General features: G+C 34.7%; 1 protein-coding gene across 1 annotated transcript; it reads left to right on the forward strand.

The window, feature by feature from the left end:
* Positions 1-4817: 4817 nt before the first annotated feature.
* Positions 4818-14845, forward strand: LOC111376537 (tricalbin-3-like). The gene is made up of 9 exons (XM_022999503.1): positions 4818-6087; positions 7148-7389; positions 9550-9568; positions 10447-10652; positions 10991-11100; positions 11226-11324; positions 12466-12904; positions 13011-13131; positions 14570-14845. Exons 1-8 carry the CDS (start codon positions 5216-5218, stop codon positions 13097-13099), a joined length of 2076 nt encoding a protein of 691 aa, XP_022855271.1. The 5' UTR covers positions 4818-5215; the 3' UTR covers positions 13100-13131; positions 14570-14845.
* Positions 14846-14865: the final 20 nt, after the last annotated feature.

Below are 14865 nucleotides of genomic sequence, written 5' to 3' on the forward strand. Positions count from 1 at the left end.
ATATGATCGATGATCGAGATTGACACAATTCCATATCTCGTAATTGATCGGATCATATTGACGAAGGGATTATAGTTTCACAGTAAACGAACGAATTTGGTTTTCTCATACCACGTGACATTTCTCGTCACATGTATTGCCCTGACACATTGCTAGATGTCAATCAGAGACGGCGAGTGTGAATTGACGATAAATTAAAAGGGTGTTTTAATTTATCAATTTTGATTAGATCAAAATAATATTTCACGTCGTTAGGCATCGTGGTCGAGAACCTAATGGGTCGCACACAAAAGAAAATTGGAAGATTGCAAATTGCCAATTGGTTAATTTAACAACTGTTGGATAAATTAATTAATTGAATTTATTATTTATATTCCCGAATTAATTAATTGGATTAATTAATTCACGGACCGGGTTTAATTAATTGGATTAATTAAATATTGGACCGGACCGGACCGAACCCGTTTGGGTTTATATAAATACATAGCTAGGGTTTGAGGTCCATATGGTTTTCATTATTCTTGCTGGCACAAGAGAAAATCCTAGAAGCTGCAATCTTATTCTCTGTGTGGATCACCGTTGGAGACAGGACAATTGGACAGCTGTGGTGACGAATCAAGGTTGATGGAACGAAAAGAAAAGCAAAAGGATTGCAGAATTCTTCAAAGGTATAATCCTTATCACAATTTCTATCTAAACACAAAGGCGATTCTTGGTGGGAATCGAAAATTATTTTAAATTCCGCTGTGCATGTATAAGTAGATTCCCAACAACATTAACCTAATTGAGTTTATTAATCCACCAGAAAGTCCATGTAATGATAAACAACAAGTATAAAAGTTTATTCTCTATCTTCTATCTAAATTATCAATTTCTAATATTTGGTTTAAACAAAAAAACTCATCCCTTGAACTGTTATTGCTCACAAATCAATTAATTATTGGATAAAAAATTAATTGAATCAAGTACAACAACAAAAACGATACATATCAATAATTAGAAACAATATCTTCTATAATTAAAATCAAGGGTTTGGCTTAAACTTACATCGTTCATCCTAACTACGAATTTAGCAAAAACAAGAATAATACAAATTAAAATAGTAAGTAAATCTCCGAATTTTCAAAGAAACGGAAAAGAACTTGAATAACACACTCGCAATAAGATTGAAATATCCTTCTTCAATGAATTCCTCAAAACACAGCTTATTGCTTTACATTTTTCTCTCAAATTTAATCCCCAAGAATCTTTGAAATGCAAACTCTAATATTGAATGAAAAAAAAAATGTAATGCTATTTAACATCATTGCTGTGTAACACAAGTTTAGGTGACAACATTAGGCAACATGAATGACACTAAATTATAGGTTTAATTAAATACAATAAATTATGATCTATTTAACAGGACCTATGATATACTGACGCTTAAACTGATGTTTAAACTAGTATTAGATAACATTAAAAAAAAAAAAAAATCCTATTTAGGTCCTAAAAGTCAAGCATAAAAGATGCATAAGAAAAACCCATGTAATTGGTGGAGTTCGAGTCCAATTCGGACTCCAAAGTCATCCACTGGCAGTCCCCAGATTAATTTGGCTTTATCCTCTATCGTTATAAATTGATCTAAAGATTTGTGTACAAAGGGAAGCATCACACCTAAACTCCAAAAGAAAGAGGAATCCCCTACAATTTACTTTTTCATTTTGGTACTTTGAAACGAAAAAGTCAACACTAATTTGAACTTTTAATAAAGGCATTCTTATTGTATCAGCAAAAAACAGAAGACTTGCATAGTATCTAAAATAACTGCACATTTATGTCACATTATTAAAGTTAGTGTTAGCTAAAATTTCGCGAGTGTATAATGTCATAGTCAAGTAATAAAAAATGAGTAAGATATTTCTTTATGACGAATAAATACTTAATCTAATTTCTAACTGACGCTAACTTTTAATTGAATAGCAAATTTTGTGGCCTTAACAATCTAATATTTATAACTAAATTAACTAATGTGAAAGCTTTTACGAAACTCAAGTAATTGATAAACACTAGGCTTTCGAATTCTATACATTCATCCATTTCAATATCAATTCAAAATCGAGACAACATCTATTCAAATATAAAGACTAGCTTTCCTAATTCCTGTAATAATTTCTCTCAAGTATAACTAAATATATTCTCTCATGTAATTAACATTTTCTACATCTTTATGAAAGATGCGGGCATAAAAATATATATTAAATTACAAGAACATCAAAATGACCATGCAAAGCATGACGATATGTCCCTATTCCCTATCGAATTTTACAATGATTGTTACAATGTGTCAATATTCCTACCAATCATTGAATAACCAAACACGTGTTGAGTGTCAAAATTCAAAATTAAATACCAAAACTTCAAAAGTATGGTTTAACATTATCCTAATTGAAATAGTGATGAAGTAGTACCTCCGTATCTACCTTGTGGCGCGAAGCATTCCTACTACTCCGTTAAGCGAATGTTACCTGAAAAAATGAAGTTCGGGCTTTCTTCCCCATTTTTATCACCGATGTGAGAATCAGTAGATGGTGTTAGGAGAAACAGATATGCAAATTGAATACTCAAGGTTTTTTTTTTTCAGAGATACATGTTTCGCCTTATGGGTATTTATAGATGCCTGAAGCTAGTTGAGTGTTGGACGGTTACGGTGCCACATGTCCCACATAGCCTTTTTCACTATCTCCACGTTATGAGTGGGCGATTTTCCACTTCCCGTCGATTGGTTGTATCCGTGATAGCTCTTACGTGATTTTTATCAATTCATTAATGATTTTATGCCTTAAGTGTTGGATTGGCAACGTAGGTAATCTCATGTTGGCCGACGATCTGGCGTAGATGTAGAGCACTCATAGGAGTCGACTGTTTAGCGTAGAGGTAGAGCGCCCATAGGGGTCGACGGTCTAGCGTAGAGATAGATCGCCCGTAGGGGTCGACTCTAACGTAGAGGTGGAGCGCTCACTTTGCTTGTCATCGTAGGCGGCTATCCATACTATCCAATATCACTAATATCTATTCATTTAGTTAATCATCAAATCATTTGTCCCAATTATTTCAATTTATAATTTTATTTATCTTATTTTCAACCACACAATCTTCCATAAAATAGGCTCTAATTTGACAGGTTGATCGTAAACAGAAACCGCTTTTTCAAACACACATTTTTCAAAAAATACAATTCCACAAATTGTAAATTGAAATAATGGGGGTAAAAAGTGGGCAAATTACAAGAACACAAAAATAATTTATATGACATCGTCTAGAATGAAGGAAAGATGTTGGAAAAAATCAAAGTATTGAATCACTTCAATGGATGATTGATCAAACTCCTTCGATTCTTTCTTCTTCGGTCCAAAAAATCGGTGTATGAAAATTATGTTTTGTAACAAGTTCCTATAAATGTTTAAAAGAATTACGAATTTGATTATCCAAATCTTCCTCTTTAACTCTCCTCTTTGTGAGAATTATGGAATCGTAACCCTAAGAGTTTCCATTAGCTTGAATAATGTGTAATTGGAACCTCAAAAGCCTTATCTAATTGTTTGATGAAGGTATGTTTTTCTATGGCTAAGAATTAGATCCAAATTCAGTGCCTAATTGATTTCAAAATAGAGGTTAATCAAAAAGGGAAGAAAGTAATTTCTGTACTATATAATCATGCTATTGCATAGTACAAATCCTTGCCATAAAATGATTAAAAACTTTGCGATCACAAGACTTCATTTTTTCGTGCAACCTTGGCACTTTATTCAAATTTTAGTCCAACTTTGACTTTTTTATCCTAAACTTTAATTTGATGCTGAAATTTTCGACATCCTCAAGATTGATTCTCGAGACTTAAAAATCATTCGAATTTAGTCCATCTGAAAATTTGCAATTTAGTTTCCAGATTTTTTTAGAATTTGACTCCCAATACTTGTAAATCACCTTCAAGTGTTGCATTAGTGCGTTAAATTGATCGAATGCAATGTGTTTGAACAATTGTTCCAAATCAATTCAATTAAGCCCTTGTTTTGGAGTCGATTTGAAGGGGGGAAATGAATTTTTGTACCGTTGGTCACTTGTTTCAACTGTTTATGTTGACTTTGATTCTCACAGTCGGAACCCACCTAGGAAGATAACGGTCAAAAAATGAATTTTTCCAACCTAAAAAATCGACTCCAACAGAATCTAAGTATCATTTTTACCTCTTTCATGTCAAATCCATCCAAATTTGGGGTTTTACATATAATTAATTATATTTACACAAAATTAGTTAGATGTTCACTCAATTTAACAATAACTAATTAAAAATAGAAGTCAAAAGTGCATAATATGCACCTATGAGTGATCAACTCAACTATTCTTTTAATTAGCTTAATACGTGGATTATCTCAACTTCAATTTTTCTATAATTAAAAGTAGCAGTTTTTCATTTTCGATGTCATTGGTAAATTTACTTTAAACCGAGCTAAACGTTGCATCAAATTCAAGGGTTATTTGATAAAGTTTTCAAGAAAAGTTTTAAGATATTTTATAAAAAGAAGGAATATATCGTTGAAAAAATTGAAAGAAATTATGAATTCACGATATATATATATATAATTAAAATTAATTATTAACTTTGATTTCATTATTTTAGGCTATCCCAAACAAAGCCAATTTATTCATAGTGCCGCGTTGAATCTAATCAAGAAAAAAGAGCGTAGTGGAGGTGGAGCAAAATTGACAATGGCCGGCTCCGACCCACATGGACCACGTTTCTTTTTTCTTTTCTTCCATTAACTATTCAATCGAAAAACAAAGACTACAAAAAGTTTTTCTGGCAAATTTTCTATAAATATAAATTTATCCGCGTCGTTTGCACATGTGATGATCCTTTTACGTTAAAATTATTCCCTAATTTTTTGAGGCCCCAAAACCCTCTCCTTTTGCAATTTGATCCTCCCGCAATCAAAATTCGTGAACTACAATCAACATTTAGCTCAGCTGTGGGCTATGTCTTCGTTTAATTGAATTTCTGTCTTCCTGAATTGAGATTTCTCATAGTTTTTGTCCGTGAACTGAAAATACCTAGCTCGTAGTTGTTCGAATTCATGTTTTCGAATCGATTATGTTTTTATCTGTGTAAGGGCGGCGGAAGTGAACTCGATTCTTCGTCCCATTGGTGTTTTGCTTATTGGGTTCTTGTAATTTAATGATTTTGCAATCGAATTCAAATACTACACCCCTTTGCTGTGATTTTTCCCAGAAAAAGCTGTTGGCTTTTTCTTCAACATCTCTCCGTCCCCCTTGCAGCTTCTTCTCCTGTAGTGATAATAATAGCTGCTATCATGACCATTATCGACGCAGAAACATCATAATCCCGAAAAAAAGGATAATAAAAAATGTGAGATGGGCAATCCTCCAGGTTCAAGCTTGCATCAATGGTGGGAATACCCAATCCCACTTCAAAATAGATCCCAATAACTTGGCTACCAGACGGGGAGCAAAAAACATAGTCTTGAAGCGATTTTCCGGTGATGAATTCGATGACAGTTCATCCAATGAAGCTACAGGTAGTAGTGGTAGTAATACAAATGGTAATTATTACAGTTCCAGTTTTGCAGAAGACCCCATTGTAGATAAGCTGAGAACTCAGCTGGGGGTGATACATCCAATCCCAACTCCTCCTCAGATAAACCGCAACATTGTTGGCCTTTTTGCTTTCTTCTTTTTCATAGGGGTTGTTTTCGACAAGCTATGGACCTCTCGGAAGAGGAACACGAATATAACCAGTAAGCCTGGGAGTTGGCCACAGGTGCCTGCCAACCTGTCCATGTTTCTTGAGAAGGATTTGCAGAGGAAAGAGTCTGTAGAGTGGGTGAACATGGTGCTGGGGAAGCTATGGAAGGTCTACAGAGCTGGAATTGAGAATTGGATCATTGGCTTGCTGCAGCCAGTCATTGACGATCTCAAGAAGCCAGATTATGTGCAGAGGGTGGAGATTAAGCAGTTTTCTCTTGGGGATGAGCCCTTGTCCGTCAGGAGTGTTGAGCGTCGAACTTCTAGGCGGATCAACGATTTACAGTGAGTCTTTTCTATTGCAACGTTGCTCAGAACATCTTCAGCTAAACATACGGTTTTTCTTGCCTTCATAATAGGATCTTGCCAATATAGATTGCACTTGGGATTGAATTTTGCAAAGTTTATCCAGTAGACAAAATTCTAGAGTGCAAAATAAATGGAAACATTTTTGTAGATAATTTTTGGCGATGCTTGAAAATTTGCTTCTGCTAGCATAATCTTCAAGCATGTTTATCAGCTGTCATGTGTTATTATAGATGTGAATCTAACCTGTCAATTTTGAATTGCCGAAAGTTGAGATCTTCACGAGTGTCAAATATTTATGGCTTCAATATTTTTGTAAGAATCGTGATGATGTACTTCTAAAACAAACTCCAAAGTACAGTGAAGCTTGAGTTAGAATGAACTAGTGAGCTAACAAGTCGTAAGATGTTAAAAGCTTTTTTAACTATACCTGTAAAGACAAGGTTCAAATATAGTACAAGTTAACAACAAGAAACAGCAACAGAGGTCCAGATAACAGAGAAAGTAAGATTTGGATATAGGAAATTGATATATTGATAGCTGTCCAGATTTGGAATTAGAATCCTAAAGTGTCAAGTGTAGTTATGTCCAAGCAGTTGCTTTTTAATCCCAAATCATGCTAAACAAATAATTCATATCTTTTCAATACAGATTTTGGTTGCTTCTTGATCAGGACATCACCCTGTTTTTCCTTTTATTTTATTTTAGACTGTTATTAGTTGATGAACGAAGTTAATCATGTTTGGCTTGTTGCCTACTCTCTCACCCTTGTCTTCCCTCTTCTCCCTCTTTCTCCTCTAACGTGCTCTCTCTCTTATTCCTCTCTTCTTCTCTGTCTTGCTGTGATTATGTTATTCAGCTTCTTCTTCTCAATTGATTCTACATCACTTCTACTTTGTTGTATTATTCAATGTACCATTTCTCACTGCCATATATTCACGAGATTTACATGGTTGATATTCACTGTGTCATAATAAATAGTTTGTCTTGACTTCAGAGTTGCTTTTAACTTAATTGTGATATTTTTTCTGCTACCAAGGTACCAGATAGGCCTCCGCTACACTGGTGGTGCAAGAATGCTTTTAATGCTGTCACTCAAATTCAGCATTCTTCCCATCGTCGTGCCAGTGGGTGTGCGAGACTTTGACATTGATGGAGAACTGTGGGTCAAGTTACGATTAATTCCATCAGAACCGTGGGTGGGAGCTCTTTCCTGGGCATTTGTTTCTCTTCCAAAGACAACATTCGAATTGTCACCATTTCGCTTATTCAATCTAATGGGTATGTAATAATTTCCATGTCCTGCACGATTTATTTTTATACATTTCTAAGTAATGGAAACTGAGTGTATTTACAAAAGAATTGGAAGAGCAGAATTGAGGTGCACGAGAAAGCACTTACCACAGTAATTATTGAACTTGTCAAAGGGTTTTGTTTTGCTTTAATCAATTCCATGCAATGTCAGCCCTTATGGCTGGACTGGGGGGGAGATAGTATCAGTTTCTTCAAAATGAAAAGGATTGAATCAATATCTCTATTCCCTATTTAATGACTCAGTTTCTGAAAGCGCGAGAGGAATAAATAATATGTTAAAATGGTAGCCTGAAGAAATCATTTATCAGTTTCTTTTGTCATGCATATTATGTTGGTGTTTGCTGTTGCCCTGTTATTAGTATCATAACATCATTTGTTTAAGCTCTATATCAGTGATTTCGAACATTCTTACTAATGAAGTTTCATGTTCTTGGTATAAGAAATTATAGCATGTAGAATTAGATAACTGTTCTGTTGTTTCTGTGACGTGACTCTCTATGGATGTTGTTTGTAAAAGCTCCAAGGTGATTCAAAAGCGCATTTGAACATTATAATAAATGGTCCATGCTTAAATCTGCTAAAATGAATGGTTTCTGGATGATGTTAGGAGTGGCTTTATGTAAAAAATTATAATTTTATCGACTTGCTAGAAGAATTGAGGGAAATATTAGAAAGAAGTTGATAGATTACTGAGAAGAGACTCCATTATTTGAAAACTAGTGTGGTCTATGGAGTGTGGACTAATTTGAGCAGTTCAATTGACCTTGGTCCAAACTGGCCAAGGTTACATGTTTACTTGTTTGTCAGCTATGTTTTGATCAAACCTTCTTCTAACAATTCGGACCGTTCTAATCACTGATTATTGCAATTGTGCAAACAAGTACAATTATGTATTGACCTTGGTGAACTTTATTTTAACATAGCCTGTAGAGTAGGTAGGATTTTTAAAGTTTTGTTCTATATGTTTTCCAAGTTATTCCTTCTTTCCATCTTTTCCTCGTTTGTGATTACTGTAAACACGCGCACATGCTCATGTGTATGCACTTAGTACATGACTTTGCTACTATCTCACCTCCAAACCATAATTCACCTATCGAGCAATGGATCTTAGAAGAATTCCACTTTAAAGCACGACTCTTTCGATTTATGCGCTGGCATTTGAATTGTCTCCCTTTTGAACCAGCCTGAGAGACCATTTTTCTTTAAAGAAAGTCCCGTTCTAATGATTTACAGAAATTTTAGTTTTGTTCAATTCTTCAAATAAAATAGTTCCTGCCAGGCTTTCTGTGCTAATCCGCATTGCTTTCAAGCTTTAGGATAAATTTCTAATGGAATGAGCCTTAGTTCGATATATATATATATGTATATATATATGTATGTATGTATGTATGTATGTATGTATGTATATATATATATATATTATGAGAGACAAATAATCACAAAAGTATATAATGTTTTAGTCATGTTGGTAAGATTTGTTCTTCCTATTTTTGTGTATGGTGGTTGGGCAGGATTATCCACAACTTTGAAGGGATTGTGGGTTCTTTCCTCTTCATTTTGACAAGAGGAAAGCTGTGGATATCGAAACCAAAGACTTCAACAATAATAGGTCGGGGAGGATTGAGTCGGCAAGAAGCTTGGTCACTGTGTAGGCTTGGGAAGGATGTCACCATAGTGTTCATCAGTATCTGTCGTGAACTGGTTATTGATTTTTGTGTTGCATTGATTATTATGAATAGCTCCTGCATCTTCAATTTCTTCTCCGGTTTTGTTTATTAAGTACCGTATACATCTAGTCGATTCTGCCTCGTAGTAAAAATTATTAGGGTTAACATTTGAAAGTTTTTAGTCAACTTTCTTCAGTAGTTATATAAATGTGTCAAATATATGTTTTCTCACCTGTATGTTTTAATATTAACAAGTTTTTTCATATAATTTATGATGTCTAATGAATCTGGCTAACCTTTTGAGATTGATGAGTATATAATTTTGTTTAACCTTCTACTTACCATATGTTTTTGTTTAAATCTTGTGATTGACCAATTGAATGGATTTGTTTAGCCTATACAATGCTAATGTTTGTTTCTTAATGTTTTCCTTTTTCATGGTGTTTTTGGGCAACATCAGCAATTCCTGTCCTGTCAAAGTAAGTAATTTTTTTTCCTGGCTATTATTTAAGATTTGTTGAATTTGTCTGTCAGTGCTGTAACTGGAATTTTTCTTAGTCTCTATTCTAATTTATTTGGTCATTTAATTTTGTATATTCGTCATGATTTCTATTGAGCGTTTAAAGAATATTGCTTTTTAATGTGATGTACCTTATGAGGATTCAAGACATTATCTTGCTTTACTTTCTGATTTTACTTTTTTGCTGTTTGATTTGTAAATACCCATCCATCGTCAGCTTTTAAATAAATTGATCATAGGTGTTAAAAATTATGTTTTCCTCTGAAGCACATTATATAACTGATATACAATGTCTTGGGTAATGGTGAGATTAATTTTTTATTAACTGTAAATTTGAGGGACAAATTGTGAGATCCAAGAGAAATGCCTCTCTATAAGAAGAAAGATCGAGGAAAATTATTTTCGATCCCTCTATATTATGTTATGCTTCTAATTGAGGTAAAGGGAACTCCAAACAAAAATTGTTGTGAACCATGTAGCTTCGCGCTTGCTCTGCAATTTATTTGGCTATGAATTCTGTGAATTTGATTCTCGTTCTGTAAACTTACCTGTGTGCACGATCACATCAATTTTCTGAATTATGTTTTGATGGCACTTATAATTATCGTATCTTTTAGGATGAAACTGTAAACTTATATGAACTTGCTGCTATATAACTCCAGAAAAATGAATCCCTTATACTTTGATTTTCTGTATTTTCTGTCAGCAGTTCAGAGTTTCTGTAGTGCAGGCTTTTTCGTTTTACTTGTAATGCTTCCTTACTTATTACCATTTCAGTTTGTTATTAATTTCAAATTTAACTCCCTTAATCTGAACTAAATAATTTTAGCTTTCCAGGTTCTTGACGAAACTTCTTACTGAGGATTTACCTCGGTTATTTGTGCGCCCAAACAAGATTGTTCTAGATTTTCAGAAGGGAAAAGCTGTTGGACCTATTCCAACTGATTTGAGATCTGGAGAAATTCAAGAGGGAAATACCGACTTTGCTGGAGAATTGTCAGTGACTCTTCTAGATGCAAGGAAACTCACTTATATTTTCTATGGTATGAATTTTTTTCCTCTAAATTGTGGCTTCTAAATATCATATTTGAACATCACTTTGAGTAGAACATTCCTCTGTTCTTTGCATAAGTTGGAATTAACTTGTCTGCAAGTGCTGCTTGCTGATTCTCTTAAATCTTCTTCCTTTTCAATCACACATTCTCCCATAAAATAATTTAACATGTAAACCCAAAACCTTTTTTTTTTTATTTTTAAACCACACACTCTCCAAAAAATAACTATTGCAAAACACACTTTCCCCTATAAATGGAGCCCAAACAGGAGAATAATAATAAAATTCTGTATGTCAATATGACAATTGCTGTCGTTCCATATTCAGGCAAAACAGATCCTTATGTTGTTCTAAGATTGGGAGATCAAGTAATACGTAGTAAAAGGAACAGCCAAACTACTGTCATCGGGCCTCCTGGTGAGCCAATCTGGAATCAGGTGAGCTCTTCTTCTCCAACCATCTGCCAAGTCTACAGTACTAATACAAAACTGTTTGTTTAATATATTTTTGTCAGAAATCATGCACGTGCTGCCAACTATAATGCAATTTTCCTTCTTCACAGGATTTTCACATGTTAGTTGCCAACCCTAGGAAAGAAAAATTATACATTGAAGTAAAGGATTCTCTTGGATTTGCAGATTTGACTGTCGGTACCGGTGAGGTAAGATATCTTAAATTGGCAGATGATACCCCTCATCTTTTATGGGCTTATATGAAGATCATACTATGTGATCCTTCCTAACAGTTCTGTTGTTTCTGTTATATAACGTATGCAGATTGTAACTTGTTGATATTTAAATTTATCCCACTGTTCCAAAATTAATATCTTACCTTTTGTATTGGCCCAAATATTTAGGTAAAATTGGTGTTAACAGAGAAATGTGGTCTGGAGAGAGGTCCTAAAGTATGTCTTCAATATTTAAGGTTAGATGAAATGCAAAGAGAGAGAGAGAGACTTACGACTAAACCAAAAAGACAAGGACCTGAAAGCACCTGTATGAGAACCTATATTTAAAGGGAACTCTCTAGTATTATCGCCACCACATTTTACGCTCATGGCTGCTTCATCAAACACATCCTTAACAATATTGTTATATTTAGTAGTAATTATGTCTATCTAACTGTAGCATATCCCTGACCCAACCCATCATAGGCTTTCCCGCATCTTTTAGACTCTCAGATATCATTAGACATTAAACAATTTCATCCACTTCATAGTATCCACCTCACCCAAACACTCCAATTCTTTGGTTGGAATTGCATTTCTCATCTTTATCCACTTCATAGCCTCCATCACTCCGAAAAACAGAATTCGTCTTCACTATGCCTTCATCAAATAATTTGTTGAAAATATTCCTCCAATTTCTGTGATCTCAGCACTGTGAAACAAAATTGTTTGGTGTTTTATCTTTAAAACACTTTAGCAAGTCAAAATGTCATTTCCGGGAAATTTTCTTACGACTTAGCAATCAAGAAAGGGAAAACAGGTTTCCATTTTTACTTGGAATATATATTTATTCTTGAAATGGTATTTCAACAAATAATGTGATGTCACTTGTCGTGGTTTTCTTTTCTGTTATTGAGTTTGCATCGCTTCTTTCTTTTGGAGTGTTCAAGGAATGTAGTTTTCTTTCAAATATACTAGCTGTTAAAGGTTTATTCAGGTCTCCAGATTGTGGTTCGACCACATTATTTTTCATTTGACTATATGCGCATTATGCAACTGAACTTGTTAAGAACCTACAAAAAAGGATATTATGACTCTTAAAAATACCACCACCTGATTAAAGTACTGTTTTCAGGTTGACCTTGGATCTCTGAAAGATACTGTTCCAACAGACAGGATTGTGGTACTACGAGGAGGGTGGACCCTGTTTGGAAAAGGTACTGCTGGAGAAATCCTACTGCGGTTGACATATAAAGCATATGTGGAGGACGAAGAGGATGAAAGAACTGAAAAAAGAACTGTGGATACGGATGCTTCAGATGATGAGTTTTCTGATGAATCAGATGCTTCAACATCTGAGCAGAGTGGGAAGGATTACTCGATTGGAACAGATGCAGAATCTTTCATGGATGTTCTAGCAGCTTTAATTGTAAGTGAAGAATTCCGAGGGATAGTGACATCAGAAACAGTGAATACCAAGTCTCCAGATGCAGGCGCTAATACTGAAACAGCACCGAAATTGACTTCTGGATCCGGCCAGGAAGTTTCAAAAAGTAATTCTGGTAGTTCTAGAGGTATTTTTGTGAATAATCAATCGTATACTATGTAATTTTATCTAATTTTAGTCTTTCAGATTTTTCTTCTTTATTCAGTGTGTCACCAAGGATACGTCTAATGCAGGGTCGGCCTTATTTTGGCTTGCTGTGATTACAAGTATCTCATTCCTTATAGCTATGAACATGGGAGGCTCTGGTTTATTCAATCCTTGATGTGATATAGGTCATGTGAAATTGCTAAAGAGGTGCCATTACGTTCTACTTCAGTAAATTATTGAACCCTGATATTTCTCTTGGGTGCTTCTCTTTTATCCAAATGCATGCAGTGGAAATTATTTTTAAATTGTTTTCTTCTCTCATTATTCTTTGTGAGGTAAGTTTCTATTAATGAAAATGATTTACATGCATAGCTGAACCAAGTGTCTCATGCTATAATAGGAACACAATTCTACATGTTGAAGGGTATTCTAAAAGGCCTCCCCAGGCTTGACCCTCAACTGTGCAATTCCATTAAGATTATCACCAATATCTCTATTCTCAACGTGTGAGGATGGGTTGCCACTCCATTTGGGGTTTTTTTCTTTTCCTTTTGGAAGAACAACATTTGAAGCGTCGAGCTTTAGCCAGCATTTCATCTTTTACATTATACTGGTGGTTAAGTTTGAAGGTCTGTCAGTTGACCGTGATTCCAGTTCTCTTAATTTTCTGAACTGAGGCTAAGAATGTTTATATGCGGACTAGAAGAGGAAAAGGGAGACTAAAACTAATGCGATAAGTTGAAGTTTCCAAGTATTTTGTTGTTGAGATCATTGAGTAGAAATGAATGGAGGGACGAGAAAGGATTCATTTTGCTGGTCTCAAATTTATTGGTAACGAAGCATAAATTTATGTTGTAGGCAAGCTTACCACGAGGGGACCTCTCAGAGAAGCTCCCCCTAGATGAGGAGGTGAAGAAAACCTATATATATTTATACGAGGTTTCTTGGGGAAAAGCAAGGTAGGAAGAACATGTATATACTTACTATCGATCCAGTCAAGTAACTACCGTAGCCTTACTCAGACCCAATCCCATTTGTAAACACCTCTTGTCGGATGGATAATAATTTTGAAAATAGCATACGCCATAACTTGAATTACGTAATATATCAATTGTTTATTGGAATCTTACATTGTACATTAGTGAACATCCTGTATAAAATCTAGCAACCCATATCTAAGAATAGCCTGTCTTGGCCCATAAATGATGCACTATTGTGAAATTTTAACTCTGTATGTGCTTGAAGCATTCTTTTTAGAATCAAGTACCATGTGACTTGAGATTTAACTGATAATAATGCTCATCTTCACTCTCCTGCCAATGTGAATATCCCATACTTGGTTGTTGAAGGTTCTTCAAAGGCTAGTCAGCCCTCCCACACTTCGATAGATGTCTTTCGGTTCTTATTGGCTTTTGGGTTTCCTCATTAAATGAAGAATTTCTTGATCCATCATTTCTGCAGTAATAGGTATAAAGCTGACCATTAAAGGGTTGAGTCCAGTTCAATCAAAAGTGGGTAGTCATTAAGAGAAGCATCGGCTGGATATTTTGTTTGAACTGTGCTCTATTTAATTATATTATCTACTTGGAATGGGGCTTCCGGTTCTAATCCCATTGGTTGCTGACTTATCTATGTTCCATGGCAGGATAGGCAAGATTGCAGCTTGATTATCTTGAAGAGTGGCACGAGTTGAGTGCTAATTCCTTCTAATTAAACTCCCCATATAACTGGAAAGGAAAATGGAGAAACAGAGAAGAACTATCCACTGCTTTTTCCTTAATAGATTAATGAATTTAGGCAGAGAAATTGTTGCCCCGGCAAATTTTGGGCACTTTTTTATACCTATCATGGATTGCTTTGTATCATAAATTTAGCCCCTGTTTGGGCTTCATTTTAATTGAATGCATTTTTTTATTCTTCATTTTTAAATATACATTCTTC

The sequence above is a fragment of the Olea europaea genome, unplaced genomic scaffold, assembly GCF_002742605.1.
Source record: "Olea europaea var. sylvestris unplaced genomic scaffold, O_europaea_v1 scaffold1515, whole genome shotgun sequence".
Classification (NCBI taxonomy): domain Eukaryota; kingdom Viridiplantae; phylum Streptophyta; class Magnoliopsida; order Lamiales; family Oleaceae; genus Olea; species Olea europaea.

Excerpts from the sequence above, each read along its gene's own strand:
- LOC111376537 (XM_022999503.1), top strand. The coding sequence starts at position 5,216 with ATGATTTTGCAATCGAATTCAAATACTACACCCCTTTGCTGTGATTTT. Across the intron at positions 11,101-11,225 it reads GTGAGCCAATCTGGAATCAG|GATTTTCACATGTTAGTTGC; the intron begins GTGAGCTCTTCT and ends CCTTCTTCACAG. Across the intron at positions 11,325-12,465 it reads TGACTGTCGGTACCGGTGAG|GTTGACCTTGGATCTCTGAA; the intron begins GTAAGATATCTT and ends TACTGTTTTCAG.